Here is a 20,775-nt window from a genome sequence, read left to right as displayed (position 1 = left end):
GGGCTGGGCGGTGGGCGGCTCGTGGGGCGCGGCGGCAGGGAAGGAGCGGCGTTGTGCTGCGGGTTGCAGATCCAGGGGGTCTTTTCCAACCTCTGTGTTTCTGTACTGCTCGATTGCGGGTGGTTCATTGGGTTGCATTGATAACGTTCGCGTGTGCGAATCGCCTGTTTGTAGGTGATTGACTCACGATGGCCTGCAGCAGGGAATAACGTCTAATTATGTATTGCTCAAGATTTTTTCTATCTGCCTCTTTCTCCTTTTTGTTAATAATCTTTTGGTATGCGGAGGTAGAGCTTGCAGACATCAGATGTAAGACTTTGTCAGAAGAGGCAAACCTTGCTGTTATCATTCGTCTCAAGTAGCTTAATATTGCAGAGCTTATACTTAACAAAATAAACTTGATTGGAACCGGTTCGTGATGAGTGAAACTTTTTTTATGCAGTGGCAATTGAAAGTAGAACGGCACTGGAATACGCTTTGCACTTCTTGGTATGAGTGATGGGCTGCTGCATTAGAAGAAAGCTGTGAAGATCTTAGAGAGTGTGACAGTGTCAAGGCTGGGGTCTGGAATACCTCCCAGACCAGGAACACGTGTATGGGCCCCATTTCTGTGTTATGTTCAGAGCTGCTCAGTTCAGAGATGAAGCCCGGGTCCTTCAAGCATTGGTTTCAAAACATTCATGCCTAATGTTAATAATGAAATGTTTTGGGTTTGTGTCATTTCAAGGGTTTTATGTCATCTTCAGTATCAGATGAACATCAGTTCTGAAGGCTGTAAATTCTATCTTGGGAGGGGGAGGGGGTTTGATTACAGAGAACAAACATGATGAACACACTGAAGCATCTTACAAGTCCCCTCTCCCCTCCCTCTACTTTTCTTTCCATAGGAAATCAGAAACTGGAGAGCGTTGTGCTCAGTAAAATGAACTTTGAATCTTTTGTGAGAGATTTGCTGCTGGTTCGTCATTACAGAGTGGAAGTTTACAAGAATAAAGCAGGGAGTAAATCTGTCAAAGAGAACGACTGGTATTTAGCATACAAGGTACAATTTTCTACCTTTCTGTATGATGGTAAGAGGGAAGGGGGTAAAGAAATTACTCTTTCCTGCATCCCTCAGTTTGGAGTTTCAGTGACTGCCTCTGGTGGTATGGTGGTAAGTTGTGCAGTTGGTTGTATGTTGCTGTGCTTTCAGCTGCTGGAGGAGCTCATCCTGTGTCCTTGCCATAGGTTGCAGGTCTGAAGAAGCCTGAGGTAGTTCACTTTCTATAGATGATGAGTAAAATTTTAATGGTTTAAAAAGCTGTATGTTTTGTATTAATGGTCTGTTCTTGACAATTCTTCTTTGTTTTGTTTGGTTTTAACAAGTGTATCCTGTGTTTACACTTTCTTTAAAACTTCCTTTCTCCTGCACGTAGGGTTCTCCGGGAAATCTTGCCCAGTTTGAGGAAGTTCTCTTTGCCAACAATGATATGTCAATGGCCATCGGGGTTGTGGGGGTGAAGCTGTCTTCTGCTGATGGACAAAGAGTAATAGGAGTAGGGTATGTGGACACTACGCTGAGAAAACTGAGCGTCTGTGAGTTCCCAGATAACGATCAGTTCTCAAACCTTGAAGCCCTGCTGGTTCAGCTAGGACCCAAGGAGTGTGTGCTGCCAGGAGGAGACACTGCAGGAGAGATGGGGAAACTGCGGCAGGTAAGGGCAGCAGTTCTCTCAGGATGTGCTTCTAGGTGATGAGCAGCTGTCCAATGAAAACTGAAATTAATTGGTGACTGTATTTTATGGCAAACAGGTCATTCAGAGAGGAGGAATCCTGATTACAGACAGAAAGAAGGCAGATTTCACGACAAAGGATATTGTTCAGGATCTCAATCGCTTGTTAAAATCGAGAAAAGGAGAACAAATGAATAGTGCAGCATTGCCAGAGATGGAAAAGCAGGTGAGCCCAGAGCACTGGTTGATGTGCCCGTTTTTTTAGAAGCAGAGTGGTGTGTGCACCTGTTGTAAGATGATCGCTACCCTTTCTGACCCTGTTCTGTGCTGGATTCCCATACCTCTGAGGGTATGCATTGTGTTAAACCGCATTCTTGCTGAAGCCCTTAGCAGTTCTGCTCTGCATGAGTCTTTGTGTCCAGGAGTCCTGGAAGAATGTGAGATATCACGTATCTCTTTGAAGTAGTAAACTCTGGTAAACAAATTGATTGCTAACAAGAAGTGCTTCCTATTCATAATCAGTCTACCTAAGGACTGAAATATAATCCTTTGATTATTTTTGCATAATGGGAAAACTCATATTTGGAAACAGGGTGCTGTTTATGCTAATGCTTTTGTGATTTACATCATCTGACAGCTCAGTTATATGATGTATGTTGCCCTGTCCCTGGAGGTGTTCAAGGCCAGGTTGGGTGGGGCTCTGGGCAACCAGTTCTAGTATTAAATGTGGAGGTTGGTGGCCCTGCCTGCGGTGGGGAGGTTGGAGCTTGATGATCCTTGAGGTCCCTTCCAGCCCAAGCCATTCTATGATATCGTATGATATGTAGTGCCTGAATATCAGATGAACATGTCTGTTCTCTTAAGTCAACTACAGACAGTTAATTTACTTCAGAGGAAACATATTTAAATTTATTTTAAAACACCTTTCATTATGCCTCTGCAATGGGCATCCTCTGAGTTATTCTACCCTATGTGTGATTTCATAACAGGTTAAAATAGTTGGAAGTCTGTTATAATCAAACAAGTCAGTAATCACACTCACTGTCTTTTGTGCTGGCATTAACATGTGTAAGGTCTTACAGTGAGCCAGATCAGATCCTTGCTCTGTCTGTAACCATGAAACCGTGTCCTCAAATGGTACATGATATCTATCTGCTATAACTTGTTTCTGTTCCTGGGCCAGAAATGTCCTGATAAGAGCTTTGGCAAGTTGGCGTGGCATGCTCTTCACATCTTTGTTTATCACATTAAGCAAGTATCTAGTTTGTTGTTCTTACACCTACCTAGAAAGAAGCTGTAGTGCCCTAGAAAAAAATGATGAATCTCCTGTAACCCTGTTGAAATTGTCATAGCTCAGAGACTTTGCCTGACTATTTCTAGTAATTTTCTTTATTATCAAATGCTCCATGGTTCAGGAATATTTCTAACTAGAATATGTGGTGGTCAGCGTTTTTCTTTTCTTTCTTTTCTTCTTTTTTTTTTTTAATCTTCAGGTTGCTGTTTCATCTTTGTCAGCCGTTATCAAGTTTTTGGAGTTGCTGTCAGATGACTCTAACTTTGGACAATTTGAACTGACTACTTTTGATCTTAGTCAGTATATGGTTCTAGACAATGCAGCTGTCCAAGCCCTCAACCTGTTCCAGGTAAGAAATGTACGCTTGGATTAATCTATGTTTTGCAATATACTTATTTAGCTGCTTGATAAACAGTCACAGCTTCCCACATCCTGATTAATGTCAGCTTCTGCTTTTTTAGCTTTGTTTTCAGCTACTCTCATATAGAGTATGTTTTAAACAGTTCACAACTGTTAACACTCTTTGTTCGGTTTTGTTCCCTCGTTTGCCTTTGAATGCAGAAGAGAAGATCATAAGAGTGGCAGGAAGGTGTAGAATGCAGAATGGGAAGTGCCTTGGAGATAACCTGCTTGCAGCTGCTGAGGAGCCTGGCTAGCCAGAGGAGGGAAGGCATTAGCTTTCCTTGGTTGTAGTCAGAGCAGTTCACATCCTCAGTGGCAGGAGCAGGTTTGGGGGATGGAAGAAGAGTTGAGTTCAGTAGTTGTATGGTGTAACAGGGAACTCCAAAATAATTTCTACAGTCATGCTGTTTTTGGAGAAGTCTGAATGTGTGAAGTCTGTAGGTGAAGTTCTGATGATGCAGCAGATGCAGGTGATTATACAAAACTGTAGCTGTCTCACTTGGATGTGCTGGGGTAGGTTATTTGTATTCTGTGGTGCTTTCTTGGATTCAGGAGTTTTTCATACACTATTCTGTCCAGAACACTGAAGGTATGAATATACACTTTAAATTATCTGGAGGTTAAACCATCAGTGTACCCTCTTGCTGAATTTCCTCTTGTAGTGCTAGTTCTACATTCCAGCTATTTACAGACATCCAAATCTGTTGCTGGTCGAATTCCTACACACTGTTTTAATTGCAGGCATTCCGGGGTAGAAAGTGACTGAGGTTTTAATTTCAGAGTTGTGAGTTGAAACAAGATCAGTTGTTATTTGTCAGTGTTAAACACGATTTTTGCTTGCCAATTGTTTGTGCAAAACAACCAAGCAGAAATCCTAGAAAAATGACCATAAGGCTCTCCTGAGTGCAATTAATATTAAGTCAAAAGAGTACTAAACAATAGTAAGCTGTAGTCTGAACAGTCTTATTCTACTTTTTTTTTTTTTTTAATGGATGGGATCCTTATTTTTTCACCTTACGAAGGGCAAACTAGCAAGTATCTAGATAGTTTCCACTTCTCCTATTCAAAGAATATACTACCCAATGACTAGGTATGTTCCAGGAAGCAGTGTAGCTGCTTTAATGCAGTGCCTTCTTTGATGGTGCTAGGTCTCATACAGAAAAAATGGATCTGTTTTTAAGCAGTGAACTGGAGTGCCAGTCAGTGAGTGTCAGTAAACTTAACTCTTTTTCTTTTCCTTTCCAGAGTTCTGTGGAAAATGCTAATAATACACAGTCTCTGGCTGGTTTACTAAATAAATGCAGAACCCCTCAAGGACAAAGACTGGTTAATCAGTGGATCAAACAGCCGCTTATGGACAAGAATAGAATTGAAGAAAGGTAAAATTGTTGCGTGTTTGCTGGACTTTATGCAAGTTGTAACTGTTTTACAGAAGGTCCCTTTTTCTTAAACAAAATAATACAACCAGTAAATCAGTTTTTCACTTGTTAGAATGTTGTCCAGGTGGCTGGAGGTTTTTGTGTGCTATACTCTGACACATCGTAGTTCAACAGAACAGAAAGTCTTCTGCTCAATGAGATGCATACTGACAGCTCACTGTTAGATAGATAATTTACAATTACAACCTTTTAGAGAGGAAGTATAATATGTTCAGATGGTCAGATGACTCTGCTATAGGCTAAGGTGCTGCTTTCTAACTTCACACTATATCTTGATGCCGTTTCCAGTTTACCAATGAAAAAAGAAATTAAGCAGTAGTGATCTCTTTGTATTTCTAGAAGCCAAATCCCTTAGTATGAAACAGGGCTCTTACCGTATTTTATGCAGATACTGTGGCCCACAGATGGTTGTCATCTTCCTTGCTGTTTCATACTGCTGCCTGTCACCCGTGTCAGCCCTACCAGCAGAGAGCAGCATCAGTTAGTACAAAGCTTTTCAGCATTTGACAAACCACTGCTGAGATTGTACAGTTCTCAGTCCTTCAGAAAGGGGAACTACAAATGTCTTACTCCCCCAGAGAGTGTATATGCTAATTTCGTGTTATTCTCCACACAAAGAAAGCCTACAATTTCATTTAAGCTCATGTTAAATATAGCTGTCCTCAATCACCTAAACACAAACATTGTACAGCTCAAGTAAATGGTATGTTAGTGCATTTCGAAGTCTGTTTGTTTCTTTAAAAAGCAGAATAAACCAGAAAATTGAATTCAACTTCGATACATTGTCAGTCTTGTATTTCAGATAAGGCAATGCAGGTATTTTTGGCTATGTTGTTGGGCTTTGACATGGATCAGTAACGCCAAAAAAGAAATTTCAGCTTGGACATAGGATGTTTAAAGAAGCTACGCAAAGAGTAGTCTTTCTAGATTTGTATAATTTTATATTTTTTTGTGTGTTTTCAAATAATTTGCGGAATGATGCCTAGTAACTTGATCCAAACATGCTTAAAAATGTTTCTAACCGGGGAAGTATTTGTCCCCAGGTTTACTGAATGCTATATCTTAATTTTGCTTGCATTACTAAGCTTTCATCATTAGTTCTTGACTACATGCCCAGGATATTCTACTTCTGCCAGTTTTGGATCCTAAAATTCATGCCAACATTAATTGTATGGTTAGCTTGATTTTAAGATTTTGAAATGATTTACTCCCATTTTTGGTTTTCTTATAACGAAGTAAATGTTGGAAATCTAAACTGTTTTCTGACAGTCCTGTTTGATCATTATTGTGCACCACAAGTCCTGCAAGTCTGGAAGAAGGACGATGTTTTCTTTATGAAGCTGAGGTAGTAGACAGAAAATGTGACTTCTGTATGGTTAATGTTGGCTGTATTTAGCAAAAGCTGTATTTAAAGGAGGAAGGGAGCACTTCAGTAGCTTTAAGCTATCTTGAATGTGTTAAAGCTCTCCGCTTAACACTGATGCACACCTCTCATCAAACCAGTCTAAACTACATAGGTTTGACTGATGTTAGATGACTTTTTATTGGAGTAAGCCTGTTGTTTTGGTTATCCAGAGTTGGATGCCTGGCAGTTCATTTCAAAACCTTGGAGTCAGACTCTTGTAACCCCCTGCTAAGACCTGTAGATGGAGCAAGTCATCTTTTGGAGCTAAATGGATTAACTTTCAGTAGTTTTTAACCTGCAGTGTGTTCCGGTAGTTATGGATAAGTAGAACTGGATGTTACATCACTAATCCATATTAACCATCAATACAGGATATGGTAACATCACAAATTAGTGCATATGTTTTAGATAACATGATGTTTACCTCCTCAAACAGCTTCTGCCCGAGCAAAGAGAACAGAGAGTTCTGGTTCTTGTCTGTCTTGAAAAGCATGGTGTTCTGCCTGTGTCTGGCTGGTTTCCCAGGTATGCACAGTCCAGCCTTGCTTTCACCATACAGCGAGTTCAGATGGCTGTTCAGATGGAGCCTCCTGTCTCTTCTTGGAGTCAGCATATCTCTGAAATTAAAAGGTAGCTTCAGAGACAGAAAGTGCAGATCATATTCTGAATAGGATTGGTTGGGTAATGTATTGTAGTGAAGTACAGAAAGCAACTTCAGTATGTTTTGTTTATTTTTTAGATACTGGAAAGTTTGAGATATGTGGGAGAACGTTAAGCAGTACTCTTTCTGTTCAATCCTGAGGAAAAAAAATATGCTTGAATGTGAATATAGTTTCATTCAGAAAAGTAAAACATATCTAGTGTTTGTACACAGCACAAATGTAGGATTCCATTCAACTGATATAAGCCCCATTTTGAGTGAGAACTGGGACTTCCCACATAAGTTGGTCTGTAGTAGGTTTTCACTATTTTTGTATTCTTTTTTAGCCTACAGCTGTTCCTGCAAAGTACTGCAGGCAGTCTGTGTTGCTTCAGTCATTTTGGTTATCTTTGAAAGGACCTTCGCTACTTTTGCAAGTACAGGTCAGTACTTGTCTGGAGCAGCAAACTGATTTCAGGCAGTTCAATTAGTGGCCTGCATCCTTGCTAAGGGAGGGGAGAATGTGACCAGCTTGGAGGTTTGTCTAAACAACTTAATTAAAACACACTTTAACTAAACATTGGGAGTGTCTTTAGTGCCTGCAGAGACAGTTCTGGAACACAGGTTGAACCTGAGCTAACTGTAAGACAGCAGTGTGATTTGATTTTTGTCATGCATGTCATGGTGCAATAAGTGTTTTGCATGAAAGAAGCTGTCATTTAGTGATAATGTAAATGGCATTGGCTTTCCAGTAAGCCTCTAGAAATGTTAGAAAAACATCACCTTTGTCATTCTGTAAGTCACAGCCTCTGAGTTCACTAGTAAAATGTTTGTAACTTGAAGCTCTCAGCACTTCTTTAGTGCTCTCTATTTCCTTCAACTACGGTCACTACTTTCAAAACTACTTTTAGACTGCCTGTCTTCTCATTTATTTTTGCTTCTGAAACAGGTTGACAGTGAATACTGCCTAAAAACTTAAAAGCTCTGCAAGTCGAGCGCATGTCAGGCATGTCACTTCTTCAGGAAGAAATTTCCATCAAAATCTGAGGCCTTTGAAAACAAATACAAAGTTTAGATTCTTCCACTGCTAGAGATTAATTTTAGTTTTCTCGTCTGAAGAGAGTATGAGGAGATAAATAAAAACAAAGATTTCCTTCGTGACACCTTCACATGTGGGGAAGACAACATTGCAATTTGAACGGAAGGAGTGCATAAGAGCTGTTTGTATTCTTCATGTTATTGTTATCATTTGTCTTCCAGGTCAAGGATCAGCAATCAGTACCATAAATCTGTATCTCTTAGGTGGCATTGGTTGTCACAGTATCTCTTTGGTGGTACTTTCAGCTCTCCCACTCCATCCTGACCAGCCATTGATTGGTGCATAGTAAATACGAGGATTAAGCTTTTAGTCACTTTTTCTTACATCCGAATTTTGGGGCTCAAGTGAAATCAAAACTAAACTGAAACTTGGTTAAAAATGTCAAACCAGTTTTCAGATTTTTGTGCAAGAAATAATCAAATTGCTATTTTTATTTCTTCTTTAGGGAAAAGTGATTATGTTGCTTGTTGTCATACTATTATTTTGCTCTCAACCTGTCAAAAGAAGGTGTATGATAATTACTGCAGTAATTACATTTTGCTTGAAATCTGTGTTTGATTAAAGAACTGTAGAACGACTTAGATTGAAAATGACCTCTGGAGGTCATCTGGTCCAACCCCCTGCTCAGGTGAAGTAGGTTGCCCAGGACCTGCATTTGAGCATCTCCAAGGATGAAGACTCTTCAGCATCTCTGCATCTGTTCCTATACTCGGTCACCCCCCAGCACTATCTTGATGCTTAGATAGAACCTCCTGTGTTCCAGTTTGTGTCCATTGCTTCTGTGTCCTGGCACAGGGTGCCGCTGAACAGAGCCTGGCTCTGTCATCTTTGTACCCTTCCTTCAGGTTTTATAGACATGGATGGTTCCTCCCCAGCCTCCTCCAGGCTGAACAGCCTCAGCTTTCTCAGATTCTCCTCACAGGAGAGGTTCTCCTTGCTCCCTGATGGTCTTGGTGGCCCTCTGCTGGATTCTTTCAGTATGTCCACGAATATCCTTAATATCCTTCTTTTCTAAGTGGCATTTCTCTGATAAAATTGACTGTAATTAGCTTGAGTACTTAAACAGAAAAGCTGATCTTATTCTGCAGTCATAGGAAGACTTCAGCAGGTGGAGAGTGTAAGCTCTTTAGAAGGCTCTACTGTTCTGTGGCTGGGGAAGAGGAGTTAATACCTTTAAGATGTTCTTCAAAAGTGATAGCTGAGCTTCTCCCATAAAATAGTGCATTTCTCATTTGATTTCATTATTAATATATTTTTTTCCTTGTGTTAGTTCAGTTATTTCCCATGAAAATATCTGACAGATCTTGGAATTTTGAATTACTGCTCTAGCAGTAGTGATATCTTACGGATTCATGTATGGATCCAAGTATCATAAACTGATAAAAACCATCCTGTTCTTTTTCGGAGCAGTCCCAGAAGTTCTTGTTCCTGTATGTACTGCTGGTGTTGGTTTTAAGTTATATCACCTGAGATTTTGAATTTGCACATTTGAATAGCTAACTGTCTTGAAACGGGGATTTCATTTATGTTCTACTGCAGTTTTGGTTTCCATAGTTATAATTGTTTCTGTTATCTTGACTGCACTTCCTTAGATCTGTGATGGAAAGTTCTGCTTTATCCCCCCCACTTCTCTCTCTTTTTTTTCTCTCTCCTTTCAGCTTTTTTTTCCTCTCTCAACTATGTGGGAGAAACAAGTTATCCAGTATTGTCATCTGTTGTTTGCATCTCTTCATTTGATTTTTGCTTTGATTTCTTCCCATGTTTTCTTTGTTTACTCAGCCATAAACTTTGTATTACAAAAAAGCCCTTTCCCTTGGTATCTTTATTAGTTGTGAGCATTAGATGTGGCTTGTGTTACCTTAACACAGTTCTTGCTTTTCAGCAGCCTTGTATGTATTCCTACTTTATAGGAACCTGTTCTGCAAAATGAACATGAACCTGTCAACCTTATGTGTATGGCTGGCAAATACAGGAGGGAAAAATAGAACAGTGCTAGGAAGGTCATGAGATGTTAGTCTAATTAGCATAGTTTTGGTAGAGGAAAATTGTGTCATGCAGATCTGAACTCTTTGAACCTGTCATTATAGTGGACAAAGGCAAAAAATATGAATAAATTAGGTATTTCAAAATGCCTTTCACAAGTTCTTTTGCAGGAAGCTGTTGAACAAGCTGAGAATTGTGGGATGAAAGAGATTTGTTTGTGTATGATGTAAAAAAGCACAAGCAACTAAAAAAAAAGGCAAAAAAGGTGAGCCCATGAAAAGCAAAATATAGGCTGAGTGGTTGGATAGAGCAGTGATTAAGATTTTGATCATTGACTTTTATGATGCAAGGGAAGATTAATTTCCAAGTAGATTCTGAGCTCTGAAATACATACTGAACAGATGTTGGCAGTTTGAAATGGCTTCAGTTCAGTGCTGTTCATTAGATACCCAACTGTAAAATTCACAGAGCATGATACAGTGCGAGTATCCTTCCTCAGATAGAAACTTCCTTATGAACGTTTTTGTTGTAATTGCTGATGTAAAAGAATTGCATACCACGTCACGCTAACCCTTACATCTCATTAAATCTTACTTAGGTTGAATTTGGTTGAAGCCTTTGTGGAAGATACTGAACTGCGTCAGGGCCTTCAAGAAGATCTTCTGCGCCGCTTCCCAGATCTTAATCGGCTAGCAAAGAGATTTCAGAGGCAAGCAGCAACCTTACAGGACTGTTACCGAATGTATCAAGCTATTAACCAACTGCCTAATGTTGTACAGGCACTAGAAAAACACGAAGGTAATGCTACTCCCTGGTCTCAGTGTTTTATAATGCGTTGAGACTGCCAAGGAATAGTGTATAGATTTCCAAAGATGATCTTTTTTCCTGTATACTTCTTCTGCAGGAGTAAAGTTAAGGCATTTAAATTGGAACTGTGCTGGAAAAATACCAGTCAGGTACCTAAAAACAACACAGACTGTTGAGTGCTGGGTACCGTAGCCTTTGATAGTGCCTTATCTCTAAGTATTCTTCACCATCACGTGCATGTTTGTGTATCTTACAGTCAAGATAACTCTTCATACGATACAATGTTTTTTTTGAAGACACAGTTCTCAAATATGTTTTGAGTTGTAATTAAAATATTTTTTGTATTGTTTAAGCATCAGTGGTATCATTTGAAGAGCATTTTGTTTTTTGAAGTAGTGAAATGTTCCTGCCGTGGAGAGTAACGTGGCAGGCTTTCTACAGATCTTCAGTGGTAGGAAGCTTAATGTTATGACAGACAACCCTAGAAAATACAAAGGTTACTATTTTCTTTTCTGGATATTACCAAGAAGATGCAGGATAAGATGGTATCAGCATAAGAGGAATGCGCTTCAATACAGCAACAGCTGTCCTAACCTACTAGAATTCATATTTTTATAGAAGGCCACTAAGTTGACAATCCCTTTGTGTAAATCAACCAGTGAAACCTTAATGATGAAGAATTTTTGAAGTGGTATGGCTGCACCACAGAGTGATTAGCAATGATTGCCTTTCGCCCACTATGAAGCATTGCTTTGTTGAGGTGTTTGTTTTAATGGATGATGAAAGCTGAAGAGTGGGGTACTGAGTGAAGACCATTTTTTATTTTTTAGACATAAGAAACCTGCATAAGACAGGAAAGGACACTGAGTCATCAAATCATTTTGCTATTGCTGGCAAAAGGAAGCAGTTGCTCATTACTCAGATTGCTGGGCATAAAATCTAGGTACTTAGATGTCTATCTTTAAAAACTGCCAAAGCACCTTCCTTCTCATTTCAGACTGACTCAATTTTAAGCCTGCAAATATGCAGGATACAGGACTTGTGTGCTGTGTTCTGGGTGGACTTTTACCGTGTTATATACAGTATCTGATGAATACCTCCTCATTGCTTTGGGAAATACCTATTTTTTTATTATGCACTGTAGTGCTGGTCATTCCTTGACTGCTGTACCACTGTTTTACATTCCTTACCATTTCCAGTGGATTATTTCCCTACTCAGAGCACTTTTCTGTCTGTAACTACACTGAAACTTACTAGTAAACTTTGCTTCGTTTCTGCTAGCTCGGTTTTCAAGGACGTTTAGTTATGTTCTTGATTTATTTTCTCCAGTTTCCTCTGTTATCTTCCACACTATATATATTAGTGAATTTCATAAGCAACTTCCTTTTGTTTGTATGTTAATATCATTAATTCTCACATCTTCAAAAGATTAATGCCTGTACAAGCCCTGGAGGAACAGTACTGCTAATATCTTTCCAACTCATTCATCTTTTGCAAGTCATGGGTGTCCTCTTTATCTGCCTTTTAATCTTTGTATAATCATGAATCTTGTATCTTAGCATCTTGTGTGACACACTGTTGAGAAGTCCAGATGAGGTCCACGGATTTTTTTTTGTCTCAAAGCCAGGCAGACTTCGTGGTACACAGGCACAATCCACTTTCAGTAAAGCTACGCTGTATTTTAGTTTCTCTTTTGCACCATGTTCTTTTTACAATTTTTATATATTTTTTGTACAACCAAAATGCCAAATTTAAGTCATTTTGCTTTTTTTTGTTTTCCCTTGGTAGAACAGCGTTGATTTCCATATTTCTTTTTGCTGCCTAGCTAACTGTAGAAATGTTTTAAGTTTAAAATAAAAAAAACATTCAGCTCTATAGTTGTGCTGTTTATCTTGGGTACACGAGTTCTGGTGAAGTTGTGAAATATTGTGAATAATTTTTCGTGTTCTTAACAGGAGCTCACCAGATGTTGTTATTGGCAGTGTTTATAACACCTCTTAATGATATCCACTCCGACTTCTCAAAATTTCTGGAGATGATAGAAACAACATTGGATATGGATAAGGTATGAGCTGGCGTGGATGAACAGGTTTACTTTGCTATTGAAATTTCTTACTGAACTTCACAATCTGCTCCACACTCACTAAATTAATTGATTGTCTGTATAAGTTGTTACTGTTAGATTAGTCATGGCGTGTAAGAGGAGTCACATTAATCTTAACAGTGGAATATCTTAGTTATGTGGCCAATGAAAAAGTGCTTTGGTTACATGGATGCCTGAAACTTGTTTTCAGAAACCTCATCAATATTACAAGTGGGGAAGTTACTTTGCCACTTTTTTGCTTTTTTTCCTCATAATTTCAATGTTACTCTGATGTCTCAAATCTAGGACGTAGCCAGAGTATGCTTCTTTATTTCTCTGCTTTATTGACTTCGGGAGACATGCTTTTGTTTGGTGAGAGTCTTCATAACTAACAGTTTGTTTGGAAAATGACCGACCGTGATACAAACATGAAGTTTACTTTGCAGTGTAAAGAAGTTTCTTGCTAGAGAAAAAGCACTAAAATTAATTTAGCCTCTCATCTGCACTTATAAAACATTACTGCAGATAGGACTAATTCTGCAAGCAAAGCTGGTTTCTGTTCCAGAGGAAAACTGGCCAAAGAAAGGAGCATTACTGTTCCTTAATCTGTATCAGAAAGAAGGGATAAATACAGATGAATGGTTTGTTGTATAGCACCGAACACTTCTTGTTTTTGGCAGTCTGGTTACTGAAAGTGAAACAGTGCCAGAGTTTTTGGTGCAATTTATCATCTTTGTTGGAGAATTGGAGCGATGCACTCAAAACGCACACATTTTTCTAGTGTTGTTATTTCATCTGCTTGCTCAGACACTTGCTTAATGTTTGTTGCTGACAAGATGCTTCAGTCATTTTGGAAAACTTGGGAGGCTTTTAGGATTGTCATAAATGTCAATCTGAGCTGACTGTCGAAAGATGAGCTGTACCTGACCGCGTGCCAAGGGTAGGAAGAGCAATTTGTTGCACTTTGGAAAACTACATTGACCTTAAAAAATTTTGAACGTGCATTTTTTTCTAGGGAAAGAGGTGCGCTTTTTTCTTTCCTTGTGCTGCGTATGTGTTCATCACCTGAGTTTTATACTCTTTAAGGCTGCTCGACTGACGTGTGGCTGTAATTGATGATGTATGCTAATGAAGACATTTATAGCTATCTACTAGTTACACACCATCTGTTGATGGAACTCTGTATTCTTTAAAACAAGCAGTTGTTTCAGCATTCACCCAGCTCTTCACATTTCTTTTCAACTTTAGCTTAAGTAATATTTTGTCGTTCTTCTACATAGGTTAGAGAGTCAGTTATTTTTAACCAAGTCCCGTAGGACCTGTTGTTGAACTTGTGGTTGTTTTTCCTTTGAGATACCGGGATCAATTAAAATGCTACAGGTAAACCAACACTGGTTTTGTGAAGAGTGAACCTTCTGCGTAGGAATCTTCAAACTTGAACGTTTGGCTTTCAGTTCCTCTTAGATGTTTGGGTATTCAGACAAAACGCCAAGCTCTGTTCTGAGTGTGATTGAAGGACAGGTTGTCATAGCAACTAAATTATGCCAGGAATCTATTCAGGGTAAGCATTCTAATATAAAAAGAAACATCTGAGTTCAGAAAGTGTGGGATGTGGTTATTCATTTACCTAGCTGTTTGAAAAAATATAAAGTTGAGAAACCATCACTTCCATTCCTGTATTTCTTAGATCCATGAGGGGCTGTGGAAGATGATCTGCTCCAACCTTCACCTCAAGTTGGGACAACTTCAGATTTTGTTATTGCTTCCGTTATACAGCATTTTGATTTTAGTCCTTAGAGCACGGCCCTTTACAAAAGGACTTGCTTTTCAAATTAATTAGCTAGCTCAACATAGCACCAGAGTCTGCAAATCATTTACTGTCACCTCATTAAATTGAGAAGCACTTGGAAGCGAGATTTACTTATTTCACATAATGAACGTATTCAGGTATCAGACTGTCATCAGTTCTGGCTTATTAGTCTGACCTGTCATGACAAGGCTTGGCATTCTTGGCACTTTCAGCCTATCCTTTCTGTTTCAGAACCAGGCTCTGTTCTATAAAAGCAGGAATGTTCTGCTGTACATTCTGTCATCAGTATTCATAGCTGTTCTTTTTGCAGAAATATGAAGGGAATGGGAGTAACAGATCTATCAACAGGGCCATAACAAGGAATGAATTTGTTTATGCTGCTTTCACAATGTCTGCAGGATTCAAGAGGGATCTCTGAAATCACATAAATGTGTGGAGGCCACATGTCTGGTTAAGCAGCTGGAGAACATCACTGCAGTGTGTTGGCATGCAGCAAAACCACAACCAAAATAGCAGGCTGAGTGAAATGCACGGAGAAAGTACGCAGTGAAGGAGATTATTCTTTTTATTACCACCTCATTTGTACGAATTGTTTTTTTGTTTTTCCCCCTAGGTGGAGAATCATGAGTTCCTTGTTAAGGCTTCTTTTGACCCCAACCTGACAGAACTGCGAGAGAAGATGAATGAGCTGGAAGAAAACATGCAGACCTTATTAAAGAGTGCAGCCAAAGAGCTTGGTAGGGGATGGAAGTACCTTTATTTCTTACCTCCTTTTAATTAATTATTTTGAGACCAAGTGATGAAAACTGGCTTAGAGTAACTAGGTAGGGGATGTTTCTATTTGTTGTTCTATTTATCATTTCCCTTAGTTTGGAGTGACTTTCATTGTTACAGTGTTGTCTATTGGAAACTGAGTTACTGCAGGGTTACGAGTTGGCTTTTTTAAAAGATAGCATTACAGAATATTTCAATGTTGCAGTATATTGCCTGCAACTCATCTCATTCTTAATTAAGCCCAGGTTTTTTTTTAATTGCATTTAAGCAAGATTCCTAGATATAAAGATGGAAAGGCAAAGCTACGTAAGGATGAGAAATCCCACCAGCAATAGTATGTGTTAATAAAAGAATCACAAAGCTATACACGCTGTGTTTACAACAGCAAGTAGAATGTCCTTGCAGCATGCTATGAATGGTTTTCATTTTTCTGGGGAATATGTAGCAGTACAGTAATGGTGCACCTCATTTCCATGTGCAGTTTGAGGGCATATCAAAGGTAAGAGCAGTAAAATTCTGTTAGGTGTAGGTATTTCTCATGTATGTACAGAACCAGAACAAGTGTACTGAAGAGCGTGTTGGAGAGGCTGTGTCATTTGAACTGGGATTATTGAACAGAAACAGCACAACCAAAAGGATTTTGATAATAGTATTTGTTTGGTTTTTCTTTTCATCGAAAAGGTTTGGAAGCTGGTAAAAGTATCAAATTGGAGTCAAATTCACAGTTTGGACACCACTTTCGAATTACTTGCAAGGAGGAAAAGGTTCTTAGGAACAATTCAAAGTACAAGATAACTGATACACAGAAGAATGGTGTGAAATTTACAAACAGGTATGAGGAATACTGGTCATCTTTCAAGCCTGTTGCAAAAGAAGCAGTTATTCCTCTCTGTCTTGTTTTTCCAATAAGCAGTTTTTTGTACATCTTGAATGGCTGAATTTTTACCTTTTTGGTCGGCTCACAGGTTGATACATTGAGCGAGACTGAGGAGAAGTCATGCAGTTTCTGTTAAAAGCACATGCCTGCATTCCCCATTTTCTTTGCCAACTGTTAGCTATTTTTGTTCATCTCACTTTGGCTAATTTATCTGTTTTAGCTGCACCTACCCATGTAATTGCATTCAGTGTGAGTGTTTATACAGACACTTTTACAAGCTGAAATAGGAGAAGAGCTATTTGTGTTTATCACTAAATATAACATACAGCAGTTTTGTTGGTAATTATCTTTTCCAAATTATGCTGTAATTTATGATGGTCATAAGTATTGGACTTGTGTCCTGAGGTTCTGTAAGCTCAGGGAGAATTTGGACAGCACTCTCAGTCAGGGCTTGGGTGGTGCTGTGTGGAGCCCGGGGTTGGACTCACTGATCACTGTGGGTCCCTTCAATTCAGGATGTTCTGTCATTCTATTCTATGAAGCTGCGAAACTTAAGAGAATCTCTTGAGTTTAACTGGTCCAACCCCTCTATTCGAACAGAGTCACCTTTGAAGCTAGATGCAATCTCAAAGTTAAATGAGGTGGCTCAATGTTGTGTCCATTTGTCTGTTCTTCAAGCATCTTTCGTAACCTGTAGGCACATGAGCTCCAGTGCTTAATGCCTCTTTCTTTATCACATGTAATGAGAATTTATGCTGTGATTTGAGTGTTCAGCATCATTCTTCTCTGCACCTGCAAGAAGAATTTGATGTCTCTCCTCTCCAGACTGAAAACGCATGCTTCCTTCCCTGTATCTCCCAGCTCTTTTATGTAAAGCTGTTTTGTAGGCATCAGGACCACAGTCGGTCTGTACTCTTACATGGAGTTATTTATCCCACATGCAGGACTTTGTATTTGCCTGTGTTTTGAAATTCTTGTCCATCTGCTTCTCTGGTCTAACCCAATGAAAGGCAGCCCTGTCCCACAGTGTAGTGGTGGCTGATCTTAATGCGGTGCTCACAGCACTGCTGAGAATGCATTTCAAAGTGTGTTCAGTTCCATCATCCAGTGTGTAAATCGAGGTGTAAGTAGTATCAACCCCCAAAAGTGCTGCTACTAATCAACCACCAGATGGACTTCAGACTGGAGACAGGTTTGTCTATATCTGCTTCCTGTGTTATGTATGGAATGGTTAAAACAGCAGCATTAATACAAGGTCTGTTTCAGACAAACAATGAAACTGTGACTTCAGGTGTAACAGTTACTGCTGGAGTTACCATTAGAGAAGTGAGTTTCTTGGGAGGTGGCCAGAAGGCAGAGAACATGACAACCTCTAAATGTTGCCGTTTTGTTCACAGCAAGCTGAGTGCCATCAATGAGGATTACATAAAGAACAGAGAAGAGTACGAAGAGGCTCAGGATGCAATTGTTAAGGAAATTATTAACATCGCTTCAGGTGAATATGTCATTGTTGATATGCATGGCAGTCTGGAATGCTGGGAGGACTTGCTGTTACTCTGTAAGCCCTTCTGCAGAGAAGGACCTTAACTTTCCCTAAAGAATGTGAGAAAAATGGTTTGGGGCCTTTAGTCTGTTGTTGAAAGTATGAAATACGTTGTCTTATGGTCAGACCTTTCCCTGGAATTGCTACAGATGAGCAGTGATGGGGCACGTGCAAATGCTTCTTCCATAACAGGGACAAAAATATGTCCGTAGAGGCCACATCTGTCATCCTCTTCCCTCCCTGACTGTGGGCATCCCCACCCTAACAGCAGGCTGAGTAGGAGGCAGAATGGACAAAAAAACAAGGAACAGAGGGACCTCAGGGCTGTGAAGGATGGTGAAGAAAGAATATTATGCCACAGAAGAACAAATTAATCATTGATTATATGGCACAATAAACAACTATTGTTTTCCTTAGTTTTCTGTATTTTGTTCTAAGATTGCCTGCCTGTAGGGTATTCTTTGCCATCCTTTTCCAAAAGGAGAAGACTTGCCAGGAAATGTCAGTGAGAAGGATTCTGTAAATACTGTCTCTCCCAAAGGCACAGGACCCAGCAGAACAGGTCTTAGGTCTTTGAAACGAAAAGTGGAAAGTGAAAGCACTAATTAATGTGAAGCAAAGGCCAAATGTACTAAAGATAGGAAAGCACTTTTAAGATGAATGCAAATACATTTCATTGTATTTATTGTATTTCATTGTATTTCATTGTAAGTTACGTTGGAAATCTTTGACCTTTTAGGGAACTTGCCAGTATACTGCAAAAGACTTTTTTTGTGTATGTGTCTTGGTACTTTTCAAGTAGGGCTTGTGGGTAGTAAAGTTAAGTTTGTTTGTATACATATAATATGTGGAAATTGAGTATTCTATAGTAGGAGTAGCCACAGTATGTCATATGCAAATACCAAGTATGTCTGAGAAAAAGTATTTTGCTGCTGCTTAAGGTTTGTGACGTGCAGTAACAGACTTGCACGTGTATAAGTCTTGGGAGAAAAACACATTTTTCCTCCTGTGAAGACAGAGTAATTAAAAAGACTGGATTAATTTGTAATTCTTGAATGAAAGTGACTTGAAGTCCTCTTAATGATCTATACCTAGCCAAGTTCAAGGAATAATGTTAGAATAGTGATTGCATTTCCTACAGATAGGATTCTTTCTGCAAGTCAATACTCATCTCTTCCTATATACGCATTCCTAATGCAGATGTTAGATGTTTCACCTCTATAGCTCCCTGTCCATCACCTCTTTCACATTTCTAACTGTGTTGAATTTGTCTCTCTGTAATCAAAAACAGGTTATGCAGAGCCAATACAGACCATGAATGATGTAATAGCTCAGTTAGATGCAATTGTCAGTTTTGCTCACGTGTCAAACGGAGCGCCAGTGCCGTATGTCCGTCCTGTCGTTCTGGAAAAGGGGCAAGGAAGGATTGTGCTGAAAGGTGCCAGGCATCCTTGCATCGAAGTGCAAGATGAGGTGGCCTTCATCCCCAATGATGTTACATTTGAGAAGGGCAAGCAGATGTTCCACATTATTACTGGTAAATGTTTGTTACTTTTTTCCGCTTAATACTTAGGTTTTAAATGTTTCAAGTATTTCCAATACCGATGCCTTTTAAACAAAAGGGAAAGGAGGGGGAAAGCTATGTTAGAATAATTTCTCTAATCAAGAAAGTGGGAGCGGTGAACAGCGGTGAGCTCACGTGTCTCTATATGGGCTGAGATTTAACTAGGAAGAATGTGTTCTATGGTATGATATTTGGGTGGTCCTGTATGGAGCAAAGAGTTGGTGCTGATGATCCTTACGCGTCCCTTCAGTTTGGGAGATTCAGTGATTCTACATAAGGAACAGTGAGCGTTGCTTATATATATGTATCCGTCCATAAAGTTCTTGTCCTATTCCTTCTGCTTATGGACATAAAGATATCTTCCAAACTACCAGTCTTGGAGTGAGTTGTTACAATTGTAATCACGGTGTGCACTATTTGAAGAAGTTGTCACAGATTTAGAAATAGTTATTTGGGAAGAAGGGGAAGGCTGCTGGGATATGAGGAAGTAAGAAAACTCATCCTTAATACATGTATTCTTTGCTTTACTGAATGTCCCTTCGCAAGCCAGACAGCCTCAGGAGCTGGAGAGCCTAACCCTACTGAAGTGAATTGGAAAATTCCATGAGGCATCAATTGTACTGTAGCCATCATGTAGGCATCTGCTGTAGGCAAGATTTTAAACACCCACTTTGTTAATGTTTTCTTTGTTCAGTGTTCGTCAATTTAAAATGCAAAGCATGTTTTAATGACCAGACTTCATACTTTTTTTTTCTTTCTCCTAATCTCTGGTGAAATTAAGAGAATTTTACTATACAGGAAAACCTTTTTAGTGTTTACACATTTAATTGAATTTTAATTTCCATTCAGATATGCTTAACACATTCTGAGTAGCAAAGATCTGAAATTAGAGAATGATTAATGAACACTTCTAAAACGATCAAAAAGAAAAACTAAGAGTTTGAATAAATGCATGGCAGCACTCCTGTTTTTCTGGTTACAAAAGCGTAAAATTGGTTTTAATTATCAGTTTGTTTGGAAAGCACTTTTTATTTCATTTGTGCTTCAGTTAAGTTCTAATTGCATAATACATTTTTTTGATGATTCAGAATCCCTTTAGATTGTAATTTAAATCACCAGAAAGCTTGAACCTAGTCTGTTAAGTAAACTACTTCATTTTTGCAGACAAATAGTGATTGTGTGAAGTAAAAGCAAATTATTTTTGTTCTTAAGCAGCAATACTGATGACTTTACAATGAAAGCTTGTTAGTTTTAGGTACGAACATGCATTTTAGATGACTGCTTACACTTCTGATAACTCACAAAACTTATGAAACCTTTCATTCCTCCCTTCTCTCAAAAAA

At 39.1% G+C, this 20,775-nt stretch overlaps 1 protein-coding gene and 1 long non-coding RNA gene across 2 annotated transcripts in view; one reads left to right on the top strand and one right to left on the bottom strand.

Moving 5' to 3' along the window:
- The window catches only part of LOC116216281, an 18,797-nt gene extending 11,313 nt beyond the window's left edge, over positions 1 to 7,484 (bottom strand). The window contains exons 1-2 of the long non-coding RNA XR_004158739.1: positions 6,677 to 7,484; positions 5,222 to 5,305 (exon numbers count right to left, since the gene is read on the bottom strand). This is a non-coding gene — a long non-coding RNA (uncharacterized LOC116216281). The remainder of the gene's footprint in view (positions 1 to 5,221; positions 5,306 to 6,676) is intronic.
- The window catches only part of MSH2 (mutS homolog 2), a 25,560-nt gene continuing 5,593 nt past the window's right edge, over positions 809 to 20,775 (top strand). Inside the window, exons 1-11 of the mRNA XM_010706490.2 lie at positions 809 to 1,042; positions 1,416 to 1,694; positions 1,792 to 1,938; positions 3,206 to 3,355; positions 4,654 to 4,787; positions 10,573 to 10,772; positions 12,737 to 12,846; positions 15,288 to 15,411; positions 16,130 to 16,280; positions 17,723 to 17,820; positions 19,160 to 19,405. Coding sequence (XP_010704792.1) covers positions 824 to 1,042; positions 1,416 to 1,694; positions 1,792 to 1,938; positions 3,206 to 3,355; positions 4,654 to 4,787; positions 10,573 to 10,772; positions 12,737 to 12,846; positions 15,288 to 15,411; positions 16,130 to 16,280; positions 17,723 to 17,820; positions 19,160 to 19,405 — 1,858 coding nt within the window. The 5' untranslated portion in view covers positions 809 to 823. The remainder of the gene's footprint in view (positions 1,043 to 1,415; positions 1,695 to 1,791; positions 1,939 to 3,205; positions 3,356 to 4,653; positions 4,788 to 10,572; positions 10,773 to 12,736; positions 12,847 to 15,287; positions 15,412 to 16,129; positions 16,281 to 17,722; positions 17,821 to 19,159; positions 19,406 to 20,775) is intronic.

The sequence above is a fragment of the Meleagris gallopavo genome, chromosome 2 (assembly GCF_000146605.3).
Source record: "Meleagris gallopavo isolate NT-WF06-2002-E0010 breed Aviagen turkey brand Nicholas breeding stock chromosome 2, Turkey_5.1, whole genome shotgun sequence".
Classification (NCBI taxonomy): domain Eukaryota; kingdom Metazoa; phylum Chordata; class Aves; order Galliformes; family Phasianidae; genus Meleagris; species Meleagris gallopavo.
Note: the sequence above shows the minus strand (reverse complement) of the source record. Positions and strands in the feature narration are given on the sequence as shown.